Source organism: Sorex fumeus, unplaced genomic scaffold, assembly GCF_029834395.1.
Source record: "Sorex fumeus unplaced genomic scaffold, SorFum_2.1 ptg000098l, whole genome shotgun sequence".
Classification (NCBI taxonomy): Eukaryota; Metazoa; Chordata; class Mammalia; order Eulipotyphla; family Soricidae; genus Sorex; species Sorex fumeus.
In genome coordinates this window covers 64,071,144-64,097,018 of record NW_026606155.1, presented here as the reverse complement: position 1 = coordinate 64,097,018, position 25,875 = coordinate 64,071,144, and the positions used below count along the sequence as shown (strand labels likewise).

The following is a 25,875-nucleotide window of genomic DNA, read 5'->3' as shown; positions in this document are numbered from 1 at the left end:
CTATGATGTTCAAGTCTGGTCCACTCTGCATAGAAACTCAGGAAAGCTCTTGGGTTTTAGGGTGGGAGAATGTGGAGCTTTTAACACACCTGCTCTTTGGGAGACTGTGGATCACCCAGCTTCTACCATGGGGAAACAAATTGTTTTATGAATCTTTAACTCAGGGGCCAGAAAGAAAGTACAGAGGTTAAGGTGCTTCCTTGCTTATACCCCTTGCTTCAACCCCTTTGATTCCTGGCACTGCACTACATATGGCTCCAAGCCTCATAAGGAATGATCTTTGAGCACTGAGCCAAGATTAAGCCTTGAATATCCCCGTGTGTGACCCCAAAAGGAATAGTCACTCTCCATACACTAGACAACCAACCGCCTAGGCCTTTTACTTCCTAGCATCCAAATGTTGGGGTTGAAGTGTTTGTCTCTTGCCATGGGGCTTATCATATGGGGTATTTTTTGGTCCTTACTCACTTGGCATAGAGCCTGCATGCCATTCCTCTTGGCTTCACTAGTTAGTCATAAACCAAATCAAGATATGAACAACTGGATTCTTATTTTAAAGGCATCACATGATTCTGGAAGGAAATCACCATCCAGGCATTTGCCTCGTGCTGAATTTGGTGGTTTCCCTGTATAGTGCCAGCAAACTACATGAATATTAAGGGTTTGAACCAGATACCCAGACAGACGAGCAGTCATGTTTAAATAATAAAGAAGGACCTGATTGAGCAAATCCTGTTTCCAAGATTCTGGGAAATTCAGACTTTAGCTAAAGGGCCTTGTTCTTGCTATGTGAAGCTATTAGAGGTTGATGAATTTGGTTTAGAAATGTGAATTTCTAAACTGAGCACTTGCTCAAGATAACATCTGACTTGCAGATCATCTACTACTAGCTAAAGACTGTCTGTTTGGAGTTGTTAGAACCATTTAGAATCGAATAGATTAAAATGATGTTCCTGGGGCTGGAGCGATAGCACAGCGGGTAGGGCGTTTGCCTTGCACGCAGCCAACATGGCCGACACAGATTCGATTCCCAGCATCCCATGTGGTCCCCCGAGCACCGCCAGGAGTAATTCCTGAGTCCATGAGCCAGAAGTAACCCCTGAACATCGCCGGGTGTGACCCAAAAAGCCAAAAAAAAAATGATGTTCCCAAATATCTTAAAAGAAATCATCTTGGGGGCCAGAGAGAGAGAGAGAGAGAGAGAGAGAGAGAGAGAGAGAGAGAGTACAGCGGGTAGGGCACTTGCCTCGTATGCACCTAACCCAATCAGGTTGGATCCCCGGCATCCCATATAGTACCCAACAGCAAGTTGTGTCCCCAAAACCAAACCATCTTGGCTGTCATTTTCAAAAGGCATTCAGCTTTTCCTTCATTGACCTTAGTGAATAGAACAGAGGATTGTGCAGGTGGTTTTTCCTCGAATCCCCTGTAGGAAGTCTTCATCCCCTCTGTTCTGGTTTCTGGGTCTGGTGGGCAGGACTGAGTCAAGGACCTGCTAGTCCAGCTCCTATTTGGCTATGTTCAAAGCAATCATCTATATAATTGGAAGACATTAATAGATATATCAGAGTCAAGATTTTTTTTTTTGTTTTCTGGGCCACATAAGGACAGTTCCCCTGGGCTCCTATAAAACAGTTTATTCTGATGAAGGACTATTTGCTCAGAGCTTAATGAGGTACTAACACAAAGCCTAATAGAAATTTAAAAGTCATTTGCTGTATTGACTCATTCTCAATATATGTACTTCACTAAAGCAAACACAGTACAGGCTTGAACGTCTGGAGTTGATAAAATGTAAGGTGCTAACAATTCACAAAGATTCACTGTTATAAACTCCCTTGTTTAATCACTTGTTTAATGGTTACTGGAAAAGGTCTAGCTGTATGGGTTTTGGCAGAGAGAGGAGGTAGGTTCTCCCAGACAGTGCTCAGCAGGCTCTGGGTCTACCAGCAGTACCTGTCCCTGAGCAGTGCTGGGAGGCAGCATGCATTCCTGCTTCTGAGAGCCCCTGAGTGCCATAGCTGCTGTTGTTCTTCCAGCAGACCCATGATTGTACCCTTTAAATAGATTTGGAATCTCAAGGTATTAAAATGTAGAATTCATAAGCATTTGAACCACTTTCAGCTCTCCTTCTATCTTCATAAAAGGATGCAACTTTAAGGGTTCTGGGGAGATTTTGACTAGACTGCCTAGCTGGACATTGCAACCTAACAATATTTTCTTCTCTCAGACCATTTAACTTGGTGTTTTATTTTTGTAGTGTTAGGAACGGAATTCATAAATGCCAGGCCAAGTGCTATACCACTGAGCTATATGCCTGGCCATAAGAGTATCAGTTTTGTTTTTTTTTTTAATTTTTTCTTTCTTTTTCTGGTGTTTGGATTACTCCCAGTTCAGTGCTGGGGGACCATGCAGTGCTAGGGATGGAGCGTGGGCCTCCCAAATGCGGAGCACTCACACCTGTTTCCCGGCCCACCAATGTCAGTTCTTAAATTGGATCCTTAATTTGCAAATGAGTATTTTAAGAGCTATCCATTTATAAATTCAGGAGTTATGTTTGAAATTGAGTCAGCATGCCTTCTCCATTATTTCTCCTTATGGTTATTCTTAGGCTTGTCTGGAGATTTACTTAAAGTACAAGGTTATAAAGGCATCTGATTGGGAGAGGTTTGAAGGTAAAGGTGGGTGTGGCCGCAATAGCCTCAGGCACCTCTGGAAGAAGGATGAGAGCAGGACACCCACACAACTCGTGGCAGTTACTACTTGTCACATCAGATACGGCTTTGAGCCTGTTAATTAGATGACAACACTTACTTATCATTTTGGATGAGATGGCATGAAATGACTGCCCTGCGGAAACTAATCAGGCAAGAATTCTTGCTCCTATAATTTGTATATGGGAGGGACTGGAGTGATTGCACAGCGGGTAGGGCCTTGCACGCGGCCAACCCGGGTACAATTCCCAGCATCCCATATGGTTCCCTGAGCACTGCCAAGAGTAATTTCTGAGTGCAGAGCCAGGAGCAACCCCTATGCATTGCCGAGTGTGACCCATAAAGCAAAATAAATGAATAAATAAAATAAAAATTAGTATGTATATGGGAGCTGTAGAGAGACTGAAACATAAATGTAAAACATTCAATGCAGTACCTGAAAGATTCTGAAGTCAGTTGTTCCCATAACTATTCTATTATCCTTTTTGGGGGGGGGGGGAGGATGGTTTATGGGCCGCACCCATCTGTGATCACTCTTGTTGGGGCTCAGTGGACTTATGTGGTGCCAATGATTGAACCTAGTCTGCCATGTGCAAGGCAAGCATCTTACCTCTATACTATCGCTCTGGCTCCACTATTCTATTATCTGGGAGACATTATTCGTGAAGTCCAGTCATACTTAAGTCAGTTATTAACCTGTTTTTTGTCTCCACCTCTTCACAGGATTCCCTTCTTCCAGCTGCTCCACTTTTGTGCACATTGCCCAGTCACCTTAACAAAAGTAAACTAAGTGTGTGGGAAAAAAAATCGTACGCTAAACATTACACTGGGGGTGGGGGGGGCGGAGCGATGGTGGGTAGGGCATTTGCCTTGCACACAGCTGATCCAATATCCCATATGGTCCCCTGAGCACCGCCAGAAGTAATTTCTGAATGCAGGGCCAGGAGTAACCCCTGAGCATTGCTGAGTGTGACCCAAAAAGCAACCCCCCCCAACCCTTCTAATGGAAAAATTCTAGACAAAGTCAAGTATCTTACTGAATGATAACAACATCTTATAAATTTGAATTTTCCTTAATGTGAACCTAGATAATGTTTAATTTAGACAAAGTACATATCATTTTGGATGAGATGGTGTTAAATGGCTGCATTGTGGAAACTAATCGGGCAAGAATTCTTGCTCCTCTACTGATTCTTGATAAGATGTCAGAAAGTTGAAAATAAAAGGCTCTACCAAACAATGACCTACAGGAGAAGTGGAAACACCATGGAATACCTCTCATGTCTTACTTAACCCAGAAGAATCTGGAGGATCACATACTGCAAAATAAAGAGTATCTGTCTGAAGTCAAGTTACATAGGTGTTCTTCCCAATTCCTAAATGAAAAATAAAACATTTACAAATATGTTGTCCAAAGAAAATTTTTTTTCTAAACTCAGAAGTTGTATTATATATATATATATATATATATATATATATATATAATTTGCTTTTGGGGTCACATCCAGCAATGCACAGGAGTTACACCTGGCTCTGCACTCAGGAATCACCCCTAGTGGTGCCCAGAGGACCGTATGGGATGCTGAGAGTCAAACCCGGGTTGGCCGCGTGCAAGGCAAACGCCCTACCCGCTGTGCTATTGCTCCAGCCCCAGAAGTTGTATTTTCTAACTATAAGCTTTTGCCCCCTGCTTGTTTATATTTTATTGAATTTTGAGGAATTTTGGAGGACTCTTTTCCTTTGTGGATTTAAGTTCAAGAGAAGTAGCCTGGGTAAGAAAATAAATGTGTAGTTCTATCACACACAATAAAAATTTAAAAACTGACTTCAACGTATATGGCACTTTTTTTTAATGCAGGAGTACTGCTATTTATTCAGCCACTGTTTAGCTGATTGAATTGGGCATGAACTCCACCTTACTTTTTTTTTCCATTTTTTATAATTTTTTATTTATTGAATCACCATTGAGAGCAGTTACAAAGCTTTCGGGTTTGTGTCTCAGTCACACAATGAAACACCCATACCTTCATCAGTGCCCATTTTCCACACCCAAAAACCCCAGTATACTCCCATCCCACACTCTCCCCCTACCTGTGGGGCAGATGATTTCCACATTCCTCTCTCTCTACTTTGATTACATTCAATGTTTTGACAACAGACCCACCATTATTTGGGATTTTACCCCAACACTCAGATCTGCTGAAAAAAAGGCAACAGTAGACAATTTGTTTTCTATTGCTGGTTATGAATAACATGACATGTGGCTGCAGTAGTGGCCACGTGATTTTGAAATTCTGAAATTTTAACAAATCTGGAGGGATTTCTGCCAAAACCTGCTGGGTTCCAAGATTTGTTCTTGAGTCTCTTGGATTATGGCCGTTAAGCAGCTTGATCAGGAGGCAGAAAGGCCGTTCATGGGCGGCGACTCGGGGTCTCATTGGGACGGAAAGAAAAGGGCCGGCTCTGCCCTCATCCCATGAGGCCCTGTGTCTCATCACTGAGGGCCCAAACCTGATTGTCCAATGGCCTCTGGAGGATGTCAGCCACTGAGCTGCCAAGGGCGAGCAGGCGGAGGGACAGCATCCTTTCGCCCCTGGAATGGCCCGGCGACAGTAACCTACTATCGGGTCCGGACGCATTTCTGCCAAAAGCCACTGGGTCCTGAGATTTGTTTCTGAGTCTCTGGGATTGTGGCCATTAAGCAGCTTGATCAGGAGCCAGAGAGGCTGTTCCTGAACGGCGAGGCGACTCAGGGGTCTTGTTGGGATGGGGAGGAAAAGGCTGACTCCACCCTCATCCCATGAGGCCCCACGTGTCTTGTCACTGTGGGCCCAAACCTGACTGTCCAGTGGCCTCTGGCAGATGACGGCCAACGAGCCACCAAGGGGGAGCAGGTGGAGGGACAGCACCCTTTCCCCCCTGGGGTGGCCCTGTGACAGTAACCTACTGTGGGGTCCGGACACTTTTCTGCCAAAAGCCACTGGGTTCCCAGATTTGTTTCTGAGTCTCTGGAATCATGGTCGTTAAGCAGCTTAATCAGGAGCCAAAGAGGCCATTTGTGGATGGTGACTCGGGGTCTCATTGGGACGAGGAGGAAAGGGCTGGCTCCACCCCCACCCCATGAGGCCCTGCGTGTCTCGTCACTCAGAACCAAACCTGACTCTGCAGTGGCCTCTGGAGGATGTTGGCCACCAGGCCGCTAGGAGGAACAGGCCAAGGCACGAAACCTATTCCCACCTGGGGTAGCCCAGCGCCAGTAACCTACTGCTGGGACTGGATGCATTTCTGCCAAAAGCCACTGGATTCTGAGGTTTGTTTCTCAGCCTCTGGGATCATGGTCATTAAGCAGCTTGATCAGGAGCCACAGAGGCCATTTGTGGATGGTGACTCGGGGTCTCGCTGGGACAAGGAAGAAAGGGCCGGCTCCACCCCCATCCCGTGAGGCCTCGCATGTCTCATTACTGCGGAACCAAACCTGACTCTGCAGTGGCCTCTGGAGGATGGCGGCCACCAGGCCGCTAGGGGGAACAAGCCAAGGCACGAAACCTATTCCCACCTGGGGTAGCCCAGCACCAGTAACCTACTGCTGGGACTGGATGCATTTCTCCAAAAGCCACTGGATTCCGAGGTTTGTTTCTCAGCTTAATCAGGAGCCAGAGAGGCCATTCGTTCGCAGCAACTTGGGGTCTTGTTAAGGTGGGAGGGATAGGGCCGGCTCCACACCCATCCCGTGAGGCCCTGTGTGTCTCGTCACTGTGGGCCCAAATCTGACTGTCCATGGCCTCTGGAGGATGGCAGCCACTAGGCCACCAGGAGGAACAGGCCAAGGCATGAAAGCTATTCCCACCTTGGGTGGCTCGGCGCCTATAACCTACTGCAGTGACTGGATGCATTTCTGCCAAAAGCTGCTGGGTTTCGAGATTTGTTTCCGAGTCTCTGGGATCATGGTCATTAAGCAGTTCAATCAGGAACCAGAGAGGCCTTGTCTCCAATTATAGCTGAGCTGGAAGTGGTTTGTGTGTGTGTCTTCCATATACCTAACTTTTAAGTCGTTTACTTTCTTGGTACACTTTGCCTGAAGTTTTTGGGGTCTGGCGAAAGGCACAGCAGCAATTTTGGGGTACCTGGAAGTCTGAAGGTGCCATCAGGCTGCTGATGCACTCGCCTCACAGGTACAGATTGACCTGCTGGTGGTACCATACCCCCCAACATATTTGGCACTTTTAACAGTATTTTCTAAATGATACATTTTCCCTTACAAAGTGAAAGGTCTACTGTCTTATGTATTTAAAATTGCAGAATTTTGAGTTTTACTTGCAACTTTGAAATGCCTGTCATTCTGTGACCACTGAGCAGTTATAAGGCTATCATATAATTAGCTCTACAGAGAATAATTTAAAATATTTATGCATTAAGAGAATTTTTATAGTTAATTTATATTTCATTTTAAATTTTTTCTATTAAAAAGTAAGTAGAAAAATCAGGGTCCACACATATGTTGGAGGTGCTAATGGAACCAGGTTTTTAAAACTTTTTTTGGTTTGGGACTATACTCAGGGCTTACTCCTGGCTCTGCACTCAAAAGTCACTTCTACTAGGGCTTGGGGGACCATATGGGCCCAACTGCAACCAAGGCTAGAGTTCCCTATACTATCTCTCCAGCCCCTAAAGTGTTTCTATATACTCCTCAGTCACTTAAAACACAGAATTATTCTAGGCACTGGAGAAAAATATAATACAGTTCTTCAAATACTGGCACATTGTGCATTCATACAAAATTCCAAGAGTTCATTCATCTACTACATTATGTGGTCTTAAAAAAGACTAAAGCGGACATGAACACCAACAGTTCATTTGATACTACATGAACTGTCTAGTTCTTTATCCTTTCTAAAAATATACTTAACACAGTTCAAAGTCTACATTTATAAAGACCCAGATGGTCACTGGAATCAAAATTTAAGTTGTTTTGAATTAATTCAGGAGGGCAGGGGAAATACTTCTGACTTACTCAGAGTGATCTGTTTATGTAGATTATAGATGCATCCTTGCAGTGGGTAGCCTGGGTCTGGGGAAAGCCCAACCTTGATCAAAGTACTTTGGAGGTCTTTATGAGACAGTTCAGTTGGGAAACACTGTCCTAGTTGGTAGGCACTTAATCAGTAGCACATTCAGGTAGCTGCTGAAACTGGTACACCAGAAGTAACAAGGGAGTGAATAAAATTAATATTGGGGTCACACCAAAATAGCACTGGAATAACATCTTGGCACAGATTTTAATACCTTTAGAGAATAACCAAAAAAAAAAAATACTAGGTAGAAAACTATAGGGGAGAAATATTTGAAACCTATAGTATTAAGTAGATCTTATGGTTTCATGGAACACTTGACTCATACAAGTGAACTATTTTGACTGTTCTCTGGATACACATCTCACTTCAGGTTTACTGTTAAAGTAGTTCCAGTCTCAGATTGGTCAGCTTTACCTTGTCCTTGATCTTTCATCCTTCAGGAAAATTCCTGACATTTCAAGAAGTTACTGGTGTTTTTCTTTTTATAACACTCATCAATTTCACCTATTGAGGCAAAACTACTAGACCATGATTCGGCAAACTGTTTCTGGCTATATAGGAAGTTATCTTGGGCTTGTGGGCTAACAGTAGTGTCTTTGCTGTAATCATTAAGTTTTAACCACTGTAGAACTAAAACAGTCATAGGAAACATCAATGAGTAAACATGGCTCATTCTAATAAAGATTTATAGATACTGAAATCTGAATTCCATGTAATTTCACATCATGAAGTTTTTTAAAATCAATCATTTGAAAAATTTTAAAGTATGTTTTGCTTATTGTTCGTAAAATGGTGAGACCCTAGTCTGAGTAGGCTGACCTCACAGCTAGACTAGTCTGGGTGAAAAGTTGGCTAGTGCTCATAACCTGGACTTTAACTCTAACACTATTGTAGCGTTTTGGCCATGCATACATGAAACTGAGACAATTGCCACCACTGACATCGTATTAAAGCATAGTATTTAAAAATTTTTAAATACTGATGCTACACTTAATTTTTATTCTCAAAGAGAACTGAGCAAGAAAAACTGTTTCAATGCTGCCTCAGCATAATCACAATGTTCTCATACAGAGAATAAAAAGTGTTCAAATACTCAAGTGGAAGACAATCTTTTTGACGTACAAAGGGTACATACCCTTAAACAGGAAAATAATGGGCAATTTCAACAATGCTTTTATCACTAAAAAAAGTATTGAGGGGGGGACACAGCAATAGTACAGCGGGTAGGGTGTTTGTCTTGCATGCAGCAGATCCGGGTTTGATTCCGGGCATCCCATATTGTTCCCCCCAACACCGCCAGGAGTAATTCCTGAGTGCAGAGCAGGGAATAACCCCTGAACATAGCTGGGTGTGACCCAAAAAGAAAAAAAAATTACTTGGCTAAATCAGGCCTTGAAACATGTAACATTTCTTTCATCTGTACACATAGTTGTGAACAAATGGGAACTTGGAAAACGGGAGTAGAGTGCCTTCAAGAAATATCACTATCCTGAAGTTTCTTAAACACTAGTACAAAATTCAAAAATCATTCTTGGAATATAGGCTTAAACATTCTTGCAGATAAATGTTCAGTAGCAGACTTGATGTTAAAAAAAGCTAATAGAAATAAAATGGCCATTTTACTTGAAAACTCTGAAAATGAAAACAGCAGTTTGATCACAAACATGTAAACATATATTTCCCTAGTCTTATATACATATAATAAGTATATTTACTATAGAAAAATATGTTTCTTCACGTTGTAATTACAAAATACCAAGTCTCAATAACTCAAAATGAAGACTGGCTATTAGGCCTAGTGATTGCAGTGAAATAGTCACATGACACAGTTTTGTACGCTGCAAACATTTTAATGATTATTGTTGAGCATACATTTTGGAAATTTTTTACTTCAAACTGCAACAAGTTAAATAAATGTTTATAATATACAAAGAAAATACAACCAAAAGTAAAACTTGCTTTAAGTGTGCCTTGCACCTAGACCAGTGTTCCCCTCCCCCCAATATATCTTTATTTTTGAGCTGCACAAACACACTTAAGAATTTGATCTTTATAGTATGGCATTTAGGAAATAAAAATATACTCCCACCTCAAAGAAATAAAAAGGTTGTGCATGATTATATTCCAAACAAAAGAGAACACTAGAATACTCTGATAGTGCAGGCATCAATAAAAAGGAAAAGAAAAAGCTTGAGATGCTCATTAACTATGTTTTAAGGAAGTAGGATTTTTTTGACCAAGTAGCTTAAAAGCCAGCAAAACAGGGATCAGTGATGGCAACTGTAGTGTATGAAGTATGAAATGACAAACTTTACACAAATGCACTGTTAGAAATTTACCAGTGAACACTGAAGATCTGAGAAGCTGCTCTTTGGAACAGTCAAGTAGGACCACCTTATTCCAGTCACATAAGCCCTTGTAGCAACACATAGTGTTCTGTGCTATATACTTGCTGGCTGGGTAGTTAAAGGGTTTTGTTTTGTCATTAGCAGCTAACAAACTTACTCCACATGTTCTTAAAGCCTTAATGGTGGAAAAAAAGGCAGGTGTCATTAGCGTGGAGAATCATGTACTTCTCTGCACACAAACACAAGAGGCTTCACTAGAATTTAAAAGTCTGTGATGTCTCTCTCATTGCACGTCAAAACTCAATTGAGATGAAACCCTTTCTCCATCGTAGCAGCTAAAAGGCGCTCTCTCATTATCTCCTCAGACGAATACTCAGGCAACTTGAGATAATGCACACACGTATTCACTGATGGGTAGCTGGCATCAGTGGCGTCAACCTACACAGAGAAGTGAATATATGAAAAACAAATTTCTTTCTACTCCAAAACAACCATATTCCCCACCAGCTAAGAGTCTATACCTTGCGTACAACGGTGAGCCTAGGGTGTAGGTTGGCCAGTCCACCTGGGGGCAGAGTTGAGCAACCAGTGGTAAACTGCAGGAATGCTTTCCTTTCATCTGAGGACATGCCACATAAAACCCTCACGAACCTCAGGAAACCAGGGCTAAAAGAAGAAACACAGTTACTATGATTTAATATCTGATTTTTTTGGTTTTAGGACAGTAAGTGATGGTGCTCCAGGCTGAGTCTTGCTCAGAGATCACTCCTGACCAGATGTGGTGCAGGAGATAGAAACGAGGTTGGTCACATGAAGGCTAGCATCTTCCCACATAATACTGCTACAGCCCCCAGAGTATCTGATTTAAATGAAAATGACAATCACAACTTTAGAAGCTAGTACCAATTAAAATAAGCCAACAACCATATGACAGAAAACCAGTACTGTTGAGTAATCAGGAAATGAGCTAATCAGGAAAAGAGCTGATAAAGCTATTTAAAAAAAATCCTCTAAAGATGATTTTGTACTTATAAATGGCAATAACTAAAACAGAAATGATATAGGGACAAAATATTAGGGACATACGGGCTGGATAGATAACTCAATAGGCCGAGCACATGCCTTGTATGTTGGAGCCCCAAGTTTAGACCCCAAAACATCAGTAGGAGTGACCCCCCCAAGCACCACTGGGTGTTGCCGAAACCTCTCCTCCCCCGAGCCCCAAGAGTTCTTAAGAGAACCTGCTATTGAGCTGGGGATATAAACAATTTAGTTATCTAAAAAAAATACCAACACATACCTGTCACGAGTATAACCCAACTTGGGTTCAGTGTAATTGATAATATCCTCTGCTGCCCACGATGGTGACTGATTTCCACAAAGAATCATTTGGACTTCTTCATGGCTGAAGGAACTTAATTTCTCCATTGGAAAAACTTTATTGAACCCATCTACATTACGTTACAAAGAAAAAAAATTAAACTTAGTTTCCAAAGTTATTAATTTCAAGGTAAAATACCCAATAGCAATTAGACAGAAAATGAATAAAATATTAACGGATGTTACTTTGCTAGGTTTTTTTGGTTTGTTTTGGGTGTGGGTGGACATATCCAAAATTGTACAGGGGTTACTCCTGGCCTTATGTTCTGGGGGAGGTCACTCTTTGAATTGCTCAGGGGCGTCCATATTGGTGGCAGCAATTAAACCATGATTAGCTACATGTAAAATAAGCACCTTAAGCCCCTTTACTATAACCAGCCCTCTGCTACGATTTTTTTGGGTGAATGTGTGGGGTGGTTGGGCTACATCCTGAGTGCTGAGAGGAAGATATGTATTGGGATTGAATCAGGGCTAGTTGTGTGCAAGGCAAGTGTCTTGCCCCCTTTCTTATTTCTCTGGCCCCAGTATGCTAGGGTCTTTTAAGGTACATAATCTCTGCCTAATGTCACAAGTGTGATCAGACATCATACTCAATTACTATTGTTAGTAGCCAAAGTCCCACAATTACCCAGTCATCTTTCTGTGTTGTCTGGACAAGCTAGCCAAAACTATGTTCTCTCTTAAAATTACTAGTGACAGTCTATCAAGTTTTGCCTCCACCTTCACCTACGACTTAGTAATTCTGACTCTGAAAACATACAGTCTTATGTTCACTTACAGAAGTGAGTTACCCAGAAGGAACATGCTAATTAAGACTAGGGGTGCAGTTTGCGACTGTACTGATCTGCTATGGATACTCAACAGGATCTGCCTGGAAGACAAAAAACTGGAAGGCAAACCTAAGTATCCACAAATCTACTGACTCTAGCAGTACCCAAATGTAAACTATTTCAAAAAGACAATGATTTAGTTAAAAAAAGATTCCTTAAAATTTTTATCTTATCTCTTGGGACCAGAGATAATTCAACAAGCTGAACATATGCTTTGGACGGAGGAGGCCCAGGGTTTTAACCCCAGCATCCACATGGTCCCCTAAGAACCACCAGAAGCAACTTCCTAGCACAGAGTAAAAATAGCCCCTGTCTACCACCACAGGTGGCCCGAAGAGAAAAACAGAAATTACCTCTAAAAGCTTCCATTTGTTTCTGAATACCCGTATGCATACAAAAGTCAAACATCAAATCCACATATTCTTCTGCATTATCCATTGTTATCATCTGCAGAAAAATTGTCAACAAACTTATTGCTAAGAATTCAAGAGTCCCTGGAATACAATTAGACTCATTAAAAGGATATTTCTGAATTTAAACAACCATATTAAAAGCTAAATTTTTACCTCATCTTCACCACTTGGTTTAAGATCCACTGCTGTAAAACCATATATTCTTGAGGAAGGGCAAAACTGGAAATTTAAACTAGGAGGACAGAAAACCAATTAGATCAATATTCAGTTGCTTTTAGTGATAAATTTATTACACCACTGTCAAAAGCATAAAACTGACCCTCTATGACAAGATTATTATTACTATTAACATTTTTGTTCTTGGTGCCACACCCGGCAGTACTCAGGGGTTACTCCTAGCTATGAGCTCAGGAGGAGCTCAAGCTCCTGGTGGGGCTTAGGAAACCATATGAAGTGCCAGGTATTTGCCGCTTATAAGGCAAAGGTCTTACCCACTGTACTATCTCTCTAGCCCAATTCTTTTTTGCATGCGAAGTACACTGAGCAATCACTCCTGGTGGGCTCTGGGGACTGTATGGGATGCCAGCGATCGAAACCAGGCTGGCTGTATGCAGCATTATCTCTCTGGCTCACCAGCTCAATTTTGTAAAAACAAAACTCCATGAAAAGACTAAATGTTAAAATAATCCTTCTTGAACAAAAACTATTAGGCTAACAGTTACCAAACCCGACGCTGCAAAGACTGTGTGATGTCACCATTCCATATTTTACTTCTGCCTTAAATATACACATAAAATTAATGAATATAATTATTCACATACTGACTGTGTTGCCTCTCCGTCAAACCTTGATTATAGAGCAATTCATCGAACAAATTTTTTTTTCTCGCTTTTTGGGTCACACCCAGCAATGCCAAGGGGTTACTTCTGGCTCTGCACTCAGGAATTACCCCTGGAGGTGCTCAGGGGACCATATGGGATGCTGGGAATAGAATCCAGGTTGGTCTTGTGCAAGGCAAACGCCCTACCTGCTGTGCTATCACTCCAGCCCCCTCGCAAAACAAATTCTTAAAACTATTCCCCCTCGTCGAACAAATTCTTAACACTATTAACAGAAGGGAGAGAAGAAGTGAGTGAAGGAGGTTAAACTAGCCTCGCAGTCAACATGAGGTTAGTCTGAAATATATCAAGGTATTTGTTTGCGTACATATACATAACAAATACATGCAAGCAACACAAACTAAAGGAATTTCTGAAAGCCTGCAGTGCCTGAATTAATCAATGCAATCACTGGGGATAAGGCTTAAATACAAACAGCTTTAAGTATTATCAAGTGAGCTATATGCATTGATTAGCTAATAAATTTGTCAAAATATTTCTGATTTTGAATTTATCTTTTTTGGTGCTGGGGATTAAAAACAGGCATCAGACACATGAGATAGTGTTCTGCCAACTGGCTACATCCCCAGACCCCAGATTTCAATATACATTTATCACATTTAATAAGCCACAGATCATCTTTGGTTCCACTTGGAAAGTTATATTCATAATAATAAAGCAAAGATTTAAAAATCAGTAATCACCATTTCTCTCATTTTGTGTGTGTGGGAGGAAGCACTACGTTTCACAGTGCTCAGGGCTCACTCCTGGCTCTGTACTCAGGGATCACTCCTGAAGGGAGCTCAGGGTGCTGGGTATAGAATCCAAATAAGTAGACAGCATGCAAGGCAAATCTCCTATACACTGACTATTTCTCTAGCCCCAATAATCAATTCCTTAGATCCCAGGACCAGCCACCACCATGCCGAGATCACTCTCCACACACATGAAGGTACTGGCAGAGGGACAAAGCCACGCGGGTTCCGGGGCCGAGATCTCCAAGCCTACTCGGATTGGAGTTGAGCATCCTCCACCCAGATCCTCCAAATTCCAGTAGGCGGGGGTCACACCCACCACCTGGCCTCCTGGCGCCGTGTAATCCCATCAGCGGCCAAGACTCAGAGACTATAAAATCCAGTTCCCGGACATCTTATCAGGACATCTTTTTATGACATCTTATTATCTCATTCCTACTTTGGACAAACTTGCAGGCTATCAAATGTAGCCTGCCCACAGGGTAGAGTCTGGCAAACTCCCCGTGGCGTACCAAATATGCCAAATACCAGTAACAATGATGAGTCTCATTCTCCTAAAGAGCCTTGAATATAATCTCAGGGCTAGGATGAAAGAGACGTTACTGGGGCCTGCTCAAGGCAATCGACGAATAACAGGATGATGAATGAAGGAATGAAAAAAGATCCCATTACTATTCCTTATATACTATATGCTCAGATATTGCAAGTCAGTGGGACAAAGAAATAGAGTTTACCCATCAATGGATAAGAAAGTTGAAGAATGTACGTATGAATCTTACCCTAAATCCTCTATGCTAAGTGGAGGCCCAGAACCTGATGGGTTCTTCAACACTAGTTCCTGTAATTTAGTGTTCTTCTCATCTTCAGAAAGTCCTTTGTTGCTTAAAATCTGTCGCCTCTTGATAGCAAGGTCTTTAATTTCTTTTAAAAATCTGGCTCTATGTGGGTTTACGAGTTCAAAGTCTTCCCAAGTTAAAATTCCATTAAACCAAGCAGGAGGCTTTGGTTTGGGAGGATCTAGAATAAATTCTGATTTTGAATCCTCTTCAAAGCTTCCTACTGAGAGTGAATCATGCCCTTCTTCTGTAGAAGCTTCAGACTGACTCTCAGTACAGTGTAAGTCTCTATCACCTCGTGATTCATAGATCAGTTTACTCATATTGCTTTTAATGTCACCCATACACATAAGTTTAAAGAAAGGTTTAGAAATGGGTAAGTCCACAAGTCTATTGTCTTGAATGCATTTGGCCAAGAAAATTCCAAGGAAATGAAAGAGTTTTGTGATCCTTTCAAGCTCGTCACTATCTTGTGGAAAAGGTGCTGTAAACAGTCCACATGATCTCTGTACATAGTATCCAGGAGGCTTCAATCCACCTCCAAGATCCACCTGTATTTTTTAAGAGGGAGAGATGAAAATAGTTAAACAAAACATACACAGATATTGCTAAACACTCCCATTAATTTAGTCAGCTCAGAATTTCTATTTACATACTTTATTAGTTTTCAGTGACTAAATTTTATCTTTAGAGTTATTTTTAAATATCAGATTATTCAAAAGTCTGAATATCTAGTTTATGTTCTGAAGAGAATAACAATTTCTAAAAGCAAAATCACATCAAATTACAAACTGGGAAATAAATCTTACATGGCGAGATTCATCATCTGGAAAGTTATCATCACAAAGCCAAGCACCCAAGTCAGTTCTTTGGAATTCTGCTGCCACAAGAGCATAAAACTCTAAAGTGGGTCCCAAGCCAGTTCCTTCTTCTCCTAAAAATTCAACCTGAAATATGAACAAATGTATTTAGGGAGGGGGGGAAAGCAGCTTAAAATATTTTAATATTCTTGTTAAAATTTGTCATATTCAATCATGCAAAACCTTTTATGTACCAGCGGTATAAATAGCAGAGAGGCTGTATTCCTTTTTTCTAGCAAGACAAGAATTTCTAGTGTACTGCTTGTCTAAATACTATGGGTTATACATGAATTTGTTTCTCACAATAATCCTAAAAACTTTTATTGTAGGGTTTGTCTGTTTTGGTTTTGGGACACACCTGGTGATGTTCAGGGTTTACTTCTGGCTCTGAACTCAGGATTAACTCCTGGAGGCTCAGGGAACCAGACAGGATGGTGGGAATTGAACCTGGGTCAGCTGTGTACAAGGCAAATGCCTTGTTCACAATACCATTGCTCCACCCCTTATTTATTTATTTTTTTAAGTATCCCTTGTATAGAGTTGCTTGTTTACAAATTCTTGGGGTAGGACAGAGAGACAGTACAGCGATTAAGGTGCTTGCTTTTGCATGTGACAGATCTCCCTTGATCCCTGGCACTAAGCTCCACCCTAAGTGAGCACAGAGCCAGGAGCAAATCCTAAGACCCACCTATGCACAACCCTCCCCTGCCCTGCCAAACAAAAACAAACAAAAAAACCCCAGCTCAGGCAACGTGGTTCTTCACTTTTAAACCACAGGTGTGTGTCATACGGGTAAGTATGCAAGGACCTCCCCAACACCACATGTATACCCAATGGTCTCTCTCTCTCTCTCTCTCTCTCTCTCTCATATATATAATCAGATTATATTCAAATACATGGGCTGGAGCGATAGCACAGCGGGTAGGGCGTTTGCCTTGAACACAGCCAACATGGCCGACCTGAGTTCAATTCCTGCCCCTCTCGGATAGTCTGAAAGGCTACCGAGAGTATCTCATCCGCATGGCAAAGCCTGGCAAGCTACCTGTGATGTATCTGATATGCCAAACACAGTAACAAGTCTCACAATATTACTGGGCCCGCTCGAGCAAATGGATGAACAACGGGAGGACAGTGCTACAGTGTAGTGCTATTCAAATATATGTGGGGGTCAGAACCAACATTTTTGCCAGGGATAAAACCCAGAGCCTACACAATGCAAGACAAGTGTCCTATCTCAAGGCCTATCCCAAAGCTTTAGGAAATCACTTTATTTTTTTTAAATTTTTTAATATTTTTTTGCTTTTTGGGTCACACCTGGCGATGCACAGAGGTTACTCCTGGTTCATGCACTCAGGTAGTACTCCTGGCGGTGCTCAAGGGACCATATGGGATGCTGGGAATCGAACCTGGGTTGGCCATGTGCAAGGCAAACGCCCTACCTGCTGTGCTACCACTCCAGCCCCAGGGAATAACTTTAAAGGGCTTTACTGATTCTCTGCATTGGTGGTCTGCAACAACTGATCCACAGGTGTAGAAAGGTTGAAAACCACTGGCTTACTGCTTTGGTTATAACTGCTGACCCATGGACCAGTGTGCAGGACAGGGGCATACAGGCATAAAGAAGTCGAAAAACAGTATGCTACTTGTTCCAAAAATGACCTGAAACAGCTCTCAAGAATATAAGAGTAAGGTTTAAACATGAATAATGATTGAAGATCATCTCAATTACAAGAATATATGGTAGGAACAGTAAGAGGAAGAAAAAGGTTAGTAGTAAAAGTCTTCCTGTCTACTTCCAAGAGATATATCAGTATTTATATTGCTTACTATGTGACCCTAAAGGCAAATAAACCAGGGGGCAGGGAGATAGCATAGGTTAGGGTGTATGCAATGTATGCATTCAACCCCCATTTAATCCTGGCACCAGAGGGCTACTGAGCATCACTGAGCACTAGACAGGAGGCTCCTGAACACTGCCGAGGTGACCCCAATGGTTTCTGATACCACAGAGTCCAAACAGCAACCTATTCTCAAGCCCTAGGACTGTCCTGCCTACCATTTGGCTGAATATTACCCGGGGATGGTCCCCAACGGCACCTGAATACAGCTTGGAAGCCATTCCACCACCAACTGATTCACATGTATAAGGAAAGAATTTCTTGCCTGTGTAAGAAACTGTAACTGTCCCTTATATAGTAACATGTATGTAGAATATAATCAACATATTCACAAAAACATATCTATAGTCATGTGCAGTAACATCTCTCAGTCAAATCAATGCTATAACAACAAGCACAACTTTAATAATAGTAATAATTAAAAAGAAAAAAATTAAAAATCAGTGTGTTCCAAGAATGCAGGTACCTAATACACAGATAAATAGAAAGGTAAAATTTAAACTTTCAAAAAAAAAATATCCTCCCCCCAACCCATGAGCACCACTATTTAGGTTAAGCTTTATTAAGAAATGGATAGTATCCTTCAGACAGACCAAACAAACCCCTTTCTACCTTGAGAAAATATTATCTCTGCTGCTTATTAAGTTATGAAGTCCTGACCTGAGGAACTGAGCGGGCATCCTCTTATGAAAGCCTTTGCAAGTAGGGTAGAGAAATTTCCCACTTTTATCAAATGCAGTTTTATGCAAATGAGGATACAGACTGAGAGATGATTGGTTCCCTGACATTTCTGCACACTAAAAAATCTCTAATATTAGAGTACCTCAAGAACTGATTTCCGATCTGCATGTATCTGCATGACATTCTCAGCCCACTCCATCAGTGATTCACCACGTGGAACTTTTACTCTTTCATGCTTGAGACGACCAACTCGAAACTCTCCAGGATCATCTCGCCTGACACTACTTGTGGTTCTTGTTCTTTCCACAGTGGCTTCACGTCGGTTTTGTAACCACACTATTGCTCTGAAACAAAAAAATATCTATGCAGTCACAAGACAACAACTGAATATACTATTAAACTGGCATTTTAATTCAAAGATTTAAGACTATTTAGGGGCCAAGGCTTCAGTGGTTAAGAGGACACAACTAATAAGCATGAGACCCAGAGTTATTGTGTTGCTGGCACTGTATGCCCTCCACCCCACAGCATGGCCAGTGGTTGCAACACAAAATGGGGCGGGGGGGTAGCATAATTAGAAATGCCCGGGGAACCATGGGGTACTGGAGATTAATTGTGCAAAGGAGCTCCAGGTACAAAGCATGCATTCAGAGCCATTATGCTATCTCCCTGATCCTAAAAAATTAATGAGAGGCTGGAGTGATAGCACAGCGGGTAGGGCGTTTGCCTTGCACACGGCCAACCCGGGTTCGATTCCCAGCATCCCATATGGCCCCCTGAGTACCACCAGGAGTAATTCCTGAGTGCAGAGCCAGGAGTAACTCCTGTGCATTGTCAGGTGTGACCAAAAAAAAAAAAAAAAAAAGATTTTTAAAGATTTTTTTTTTGACCACACCAAGAAGACCCCAGGGCTTATTCCTAGCTCTGTACTTCTTAGAGATCACTCCTGGTAAGGCCTAGGGGACATATTAGGGTGCGAGGGATCAAGTCCAGATAGGCCACTTGCAAGGCCACTTGTCCCACCATTGTATTACCTCCCTGCCACCCCTCCTTATTCTCATATTCCTTCAATAAACTGAGAACATATTTATTCTCTATTTCCTTTCTTCATTTTAGCAGAATGAATTTAGCATTTCACATTAGAATTTAGCAATTAGCAGACAAAAGAAAAAAGGTCTGGGGGTCAAACCACATGTTATACATAAATAGACTAACTTTGCATGACAAAAAAAAAGTTGGCTAAGCTAGGAGCTGGGATTTAACTTAGTGATAAGACTGCATGTCTCCCATATTGATGCCCTAGGTTCAAATCCCGCCTCCCCACAAAGTGGAGAGGTGGAGAACAGACTGAAAATAAATGTTAGTTAATTTATTATTACGACAATAAATGCAAAGTCATTTAGTGATTTTATGATCTGTGGCATGTGAGGAAATGAATCCAATGCCTACACTGAATCACATGTAAGGCTCCAGATACTATTATGACTTAAGCAGTTTTTATTTAAAAAAAAAAATGCAGAGATGACTCATATAGGTAAGGAGAAAAAAACCTTTATTTATAAAGTGAGGAAAGATCTTTTTATTAAAAATAAAATTAAAAAATTTAAAAAACAATTAAAAAAAAAATCTAAGGAACACTATCTCAGAACTTAAAGAAGCAGAGCCAGGTGCCAGAGAGACAGTACAACTGGTAAGGTGCTTGCGTTGCATGCAGCATACCCAGGTTCAATCACCCCAGAATCTGCCAGGCGTAAGCCCTGAGCACCCCTGGGTGAGCCCAGAAAACAAGGGGAAAAAAAAATCAGCCAGAACAGCCCAATGTACCTCTACCCCAGTTTTTTTTTTGCTTTTTGGGTCACACCTGGTGATGCTCAAGGGTTACTCCTGGCTTTGCGCTCAGGAATTACTCCTGGCAGTGCTCAGAGGACCATATGGGATGCTGGGAATTGAACCCAGGTCAGCCACATGCAAGGCTAATGCCCTACCTGCTGTGCTATTGCTCATCTCCCAATATTATTTTGAAGCAAAAATAACAACCAATTATCACAAGCCTATAGGTTTAAGGTATATACAAATGCTTTGCAAATGATATAAAATTTCTAAGAGAAACTCACCAACGAAATAAGCAGCTTGATTTAAAACTATACTTTGCTAACATTTATTATGAAAGAGTACTAGCGAGGGAACCTCATTCATTCAACAAATGTTTACTTGAGCACTTATACAATGTTATACACTACTTTGGAAACTGTACAAAAGAAATACTGAAATTAATGCTTTCATGAAACTTATTCCATGTGGCAAGAGAAAAATGGTAGCCAGAAGAAAGATGTGTTTCAATGCTATCAAAACTATTTATAAACATTTTAATTTTTATATTGTTCGGAATTTCAAGAAATGGTTTATGCAATCTACTTAAGAACAGTACTTCAAATGTCAGCAGCTAGAAAATGGTACTTCAATTCACATTATTGCAACAGAGCACATGTCCCACTGGAAGTAAATGTTTAGATTTGTAGTTATGGAACTGGAGCTATAGTACAGCGTGAAGGATGCTTTGCCTTGCACCCAGATGACCTAGGTTCGATCCCCAGCATCCTATATGATTCCCCCAAGTACCACCAGGAGTGATTCCTGAGTGTAAAACCCAGGGGTAACCTCTGAGCATCGCTGGGTGTGGCCGAACCCAACCTACACACCGAAATAAACTTGCGGACTCTAAAGAAATATACTCCCATCAATCTTGATACATAAAAGCGTATCAGTATACTTTGAGCTTATATAACATAAATGCATCTTTAAAGATAAAAAAAGGTTCTATTTTTCCTACCTTGATGCACCAAATGCTGTACATGTGAAATACAGCTGTCTTGTTTCAAATGGTATGAGAAAAGGACACTTGCTGGTTAACTGTTCACACCAATCTGGCAAAGCTCCACTTGCTAGTGCCAGTGGTTCCTGCAAATTCACAGTAACATTGTCGTAAGACAATTATTTGGATAAAAAAAGAAAAGAAAGATGTCAGTTCTTAAGTGTCAGTAACGAAATGAATGCAAAGGAATCATTGGCCCAAATCAACAAATCTGAGGGAAGGAAAGATCATGAGAGGAAGAAAGGACAGGAAATAATTTCAACTATCTAATTTCATTACCTCAATCTGCTGCAAAATTTTTGTTGTGATTTTTTTGCTAGTGAATTCATCTGGTGGAAAAGTAAACTGAAGCTGTTCATCACCTTCTGTAAAATTAACAAAATAAATAAAAATATAAATGGACTTACTTTTAAAAATATGATAAAAACGAAGTAAGATTTCTTACTGACCTTCTTGGGATATTCTTGAGTAAGGGTCACTTGCTACAATATACAGAATACGTAGAAGCTGCAGAACATCTTCTACTCCACAAGAATTCTGACCATTGCCTGCTTTGGCCTGAGGTTGTTCTTTTGTCAAATTAAGAATATCACTACTTTGAAGAGTAGAAATGGCTCCCTGGTTTAACCCAGATTTTGTCCCATGCTCACAAAAATCCTGTGGATAAAATTTGAAAACATGTCATCACATTTTCAAGAAAAATAATACATTGTTCTATTAAAATTACTTTTACTTTTACAACACTATTGTAAAAAATGGGACCCAAACTACAAAAAAAAAAACCTCAAAAACATGTCTGTCTAGGAGGCAGGTTGGGGTGAGAGGGAACCTGGGATCACTGGCGGAGAGACTGGAGTTGAGAATACTGTTGTCTGAAACTCCACATGTTTAAATAAAAATAAAACTTATTAAAATGGTTTTTTCAAATAATCTCCTTTGTAAAGCAATTATCATTAAAATGGAAAATAAATGTGTTCTAAAATTAAATTTACCAAAATAAAATCCTTAAACATAACTACTATGTTCTACAGATCTGAAATTAGTCAGCTTCAATGCCACAAACCATATATTTGAAATTTTTAGCTTTGGCATGTTAATGTTGATTAACTTAATTTTCTAATTTTTTTAGTTTTTCCCAATGAATTTTTAATCATGAAAAATCTTAAAAAGCTGTCACCCCCCAAAAAAGCACAAAGCCATTCCCAATCAAAGTATTATTCTAATGCCAAAATATACCTTATATGCAGCTATGAGCTGAGAACAATTTCTGTTTTTCCTAATACTTTTATTAGTGCCAGTTAATTTCCAGTGGCGCAGGAAAGCGGCGTCTGCATTCTTCTGCAGGTAGGTTATCAAGTCATTCTTTGGTAATTCATCAGTGCCAAGGTACTGTTCCACATGCTCAATAGACCAACAACCCTACAACAGGAAAAACCAAATGTTGGCCTTTCCTTACTGTAAAATTTATTTCACATGCACTATATGAGGTAGCTTTAGGACCATGCATTTAACCTAAAGAATTCATGGTATTTTTTTCCCTCAAATGTTTAACTGAGAGTGTTAGTTTTAACCAGTTTTTTTTTTTTAACAAAGTACCGGTAAAACAGATTTTTCTAAAAAGAAAAAAAAATAGCTTACCACTTTTCCACTTTCCTTTTCTTTGTCAGAATCCTTCATTTCTCTGTACATGATTCTAGATATAAAAATATTATTCAAGTTAACTCATAAAATCATTTATGGTTATTTTCATAAGGCTTCTTTAAAAATGTGTGAGATCATTAGCCATATTAACAGCAAACACTAACTCAGGGAGAATTTATAAGAAAAATACTGTTACACATGAGGGAAAATAGAATAAAGAATTGTATTCCTGAACAAGGAATGGTCCTACATTCCAAATTATTGAATTGCAATGCTTCTACAGAATACTTCCTAAGAAAATATTTACTTAAATGTTAAGTTAGAATCTCTTACGTGTATGTTGGCTCCCAAATACGCCTAAGTTTGTCTGATTTCACGGTGCCATTGCAAGACAACTGAAGCAATTTCTGTACATAGTAAAAGATGGTTGATCTGAAATTAGTTAGAGGTAATTCAACTTCACGAGTTGTTCCAAGACCTGTTACTTTCAGAGTAAGGGATAAACGAGGTGATGGAGTGCATTCAACTTCTTCCAAGAGCTCTGAATGAGGTGTTCCTAAAATTATAGAACACATGCAAAATAATGAATTAAAATAGTTTAGAAAAGACTGCATTAGGAGATATAGTTACATGAAATCCAAATTCTTCTGTGATATATTAGCTAAAGATGTCAACTACTGGAGCCAGATAGTATTGTGGGTAAGGCACTTGCCTTGCACACAGCCAACCGAGGCTCATTTCCTGGCAACACATACAGTGCCCTTAGCACTGCCAGGAGTGATTCCTGAGTGCAGAGGCAGTAGTAAGCCTTGAGTATGCCAGGTGTGGTTTGAAAACAAACAAAGAAACTCCCAAAATTTAAAAAATTAAGATGTCAACTCCGTAACTCTCTCCTGGATTCAACACAATTTGTTTTTTGCTTTGCAAGTTGGGAATACTTGTACCTATGAGATCCCATTGGTTTGAGAACCTGCACTGCCAAAAATGGAGATGACAGAACACTAAAATATGGTATTTCTGTATAATGACATGAACTCCATTTTTATTAGTAAAAACATGCTAATTATTATTTTTAGAGACATTTTTATAAATGAGAAAGCAGAAATTATTCCTTCTATATTCATATAAAACCACACATTCTGGTGAATAGCCTGTCAACCTTTTCTTACAATGAGTAAGTAGATTGTAAACATATCAAATACACACAATTAGGTCATGATATATCTAATGGTATATCAAGTGTCTTACCCAATATATTATCAATCAGGCCCTATTTCTGATTCAGCAGATAAGGACTTCAAGTCTCTTTTGTGGGATGGGAGCAACTAGTGTCCCTAGCATATCCAATATAGATTTGTGAAAGATTTGAGTACCACCCAAGCTAATTTCAGAAGTCATAACTAAAACCACTATATAGCTTTTCCAAAGAAAAAGAAAAATCGATGGCAATTTGGACCCAGTAGAAAATAGAATACAGGGGACAGAGAGCTAGTATGGATTAAACCCACCATGGTTCGAATCCCAGATACAGAGCCAGAAACAGCCCCTGAGCACTGCTGGATGTGCCTTTCCCCTCAAAAAGAAAACAGAATATAAATTAACCACTTCTGACTAAGACCTTGCTCTTTAAGTACACCAATAAGGCTGAAAAGACAGTACAGTGGATAAGGCACTAGCCTGGCACGTGGTCAACCTGTGTTCAATTCCTGGCAACCCATATGGTTCCCTGAGCCCGACCAGGAGTGATCTGAGCACAGAACCAGGAGTAAGGTCTGGGAACCACCGGGTGTAGCTTCCCCACCCCAAATAAATAGAAGTACTCATACATAAATACATAAACTCATACATAAACATTTGCTTATTTAACGTGAATCTGTAGGGAGCCAAAAGACAGTGGAAGAGTACCTGCTCTGTAAGCATTAAGCACAAGGCCTGAGGCTGAAGTCTGATCCCTGGTACTGACCCACCCATAGTGGCACAGCCATTTTTGACCTTTATGACAACGGCATTTGTGATTCCTGATGCTACATCCAAATAGTGATCCCTTTAAGTGTGTAACCCCTGGGAAGCAGTGCAACCAAAGGGTGTTTTGAGCACCACAATCAATTATAAAGCCTTCCACAAAAAAACAAAACCTCATGTGATCCCTGGTTATCACACAAAGCAGAAAAGGTAAGGTTTAAAATTATACAGATTTTGAGGCTGAAAGGATAGCACAGAGGGTTGGGCATTTGCTTTTCACGAAGGGGACCTTGGTTCGAGCCCCAGCATCCCATATGGTCCCCTGAGCACTGCTAGGAATGATTCCTGAGCGCAGAGCCAGGAGTTACCCCTGAGCAATGCTGGTGTGACCCAAAAAGCCCCCCCCCCATTATGCAGATTTATTTAATAAATCTGTATAATTTTAAGGTTTTGGGAGAGAAACAGTTTTCCTGAAACCTTTTATTCACAAACAGTGGACCCTTTATTTTTCTACCTTATTTGTTATCTACTCAAACTAAATCACAGAAACTAAAACATACTGTACCTGGGGGTGGAATTTCTAGATCAGTTGTCTGCTGGACGTTTGTACGGCCTGGTCTAGGATCAAAAGCAGGAACCAAAGCAGAAAACTGCCGCTTTAACACATAGTCATCATCCCACGTTCTCCGGCGTCCTCCTTTAGTTTCATATTCCTCTTCTTCCTATTAAAATTCC

The 25,875-nt window shown here is 40.7% G+C and overlaps 2 protein-coding genes across 8 annotated transcripts in view; one reads left to right on the top strand and one right to left on the bottom strand.

The window, feature by feature from the left end:
- AP4S1 (adaptor related protein complex 4 subunit sigma 1) overlaps positions 1-4,109 on the top strand; it is a 53,451-nt gene extending 49,342 nt beyond the window's left edge. The window contains exon 6 of the mRNA XM_056133423.1: positions 3,803-4,109. Within this exon, the coding sequence (XP_055989398.1) occupies positions 3,803-3,931 (129 nt within the window). The 3' untranslated portion in view covers positions 3,932-4,109. The remainder of the gene's footprint in view (positions 1-3,802) is intronic.
- Positions 4,110-9,615: 5,506 nt separating this feature from the next.
- HECTD1 (HECT domain E3 ubiquitin protein ligase 1) overlaps positions 9,616-25,875 on the bottom strand; it is a 100,643-nt gene continuing 84,383 nt past the window's right edge. For all 7 annotated transcript variants that reach the window (XM_056134463.1, XM_056134465.1, XM_056134466.1 and 4 more), the window contains 15 exons: positions 25,706-25,862; positions 23,512-23,734; positions 23,176-23,230; positions 22,774-22,956; positions 21,987-22,194; positions 21,817-21,902; positions 21,496-21,623; positions 18,808-19,009; positions 16,036-16,173; positions 15,170-15,777; positions 12,911-12,989; positions 12,698-12,791; positions 11,435-11,585; positions 10,656-10,800; positions 9,616-10,572 (listed from right to left, as the gene is read on the bottom strand). In XM_056134463.1, the coding sequence (XP_055990438.1) occupies positions 10,435-10,572; positions 10,656-10,800; positions 11,435-11,585; positions 12,698-12,791; positions 12,911-12,989; positions 15,170-15,777; positions 16,036-16,173; positions 18,808-19,009; positions 21,496-21,623; positions 21,817-21,902; positions 21,987-22,194; positions 22,774-22,956; positions 23,176-23,230; positions 23,512-23,734; positions 25,706-25,862 (2,595 nt within the window). In that variant the 3' untranslated portion in view covers positions 9,616-10,434. The remainder of the gene's footprint in view (positions 10,573-10,655; positions 10,801-11,434; positions 11,586-12,697; positions 12,792-12,910; positions 12,990-15,169; positions 15,778-16,035; positions 16,174-18,807; positions 19,010-21,495; positions 21,624-21,816; positions 21,903-21,986; positions 22,195-22,773; positions 22,957-23,175; positions 23,231-23,511; positions 23,735-25,705; positions 25,863-25,875) is intronic.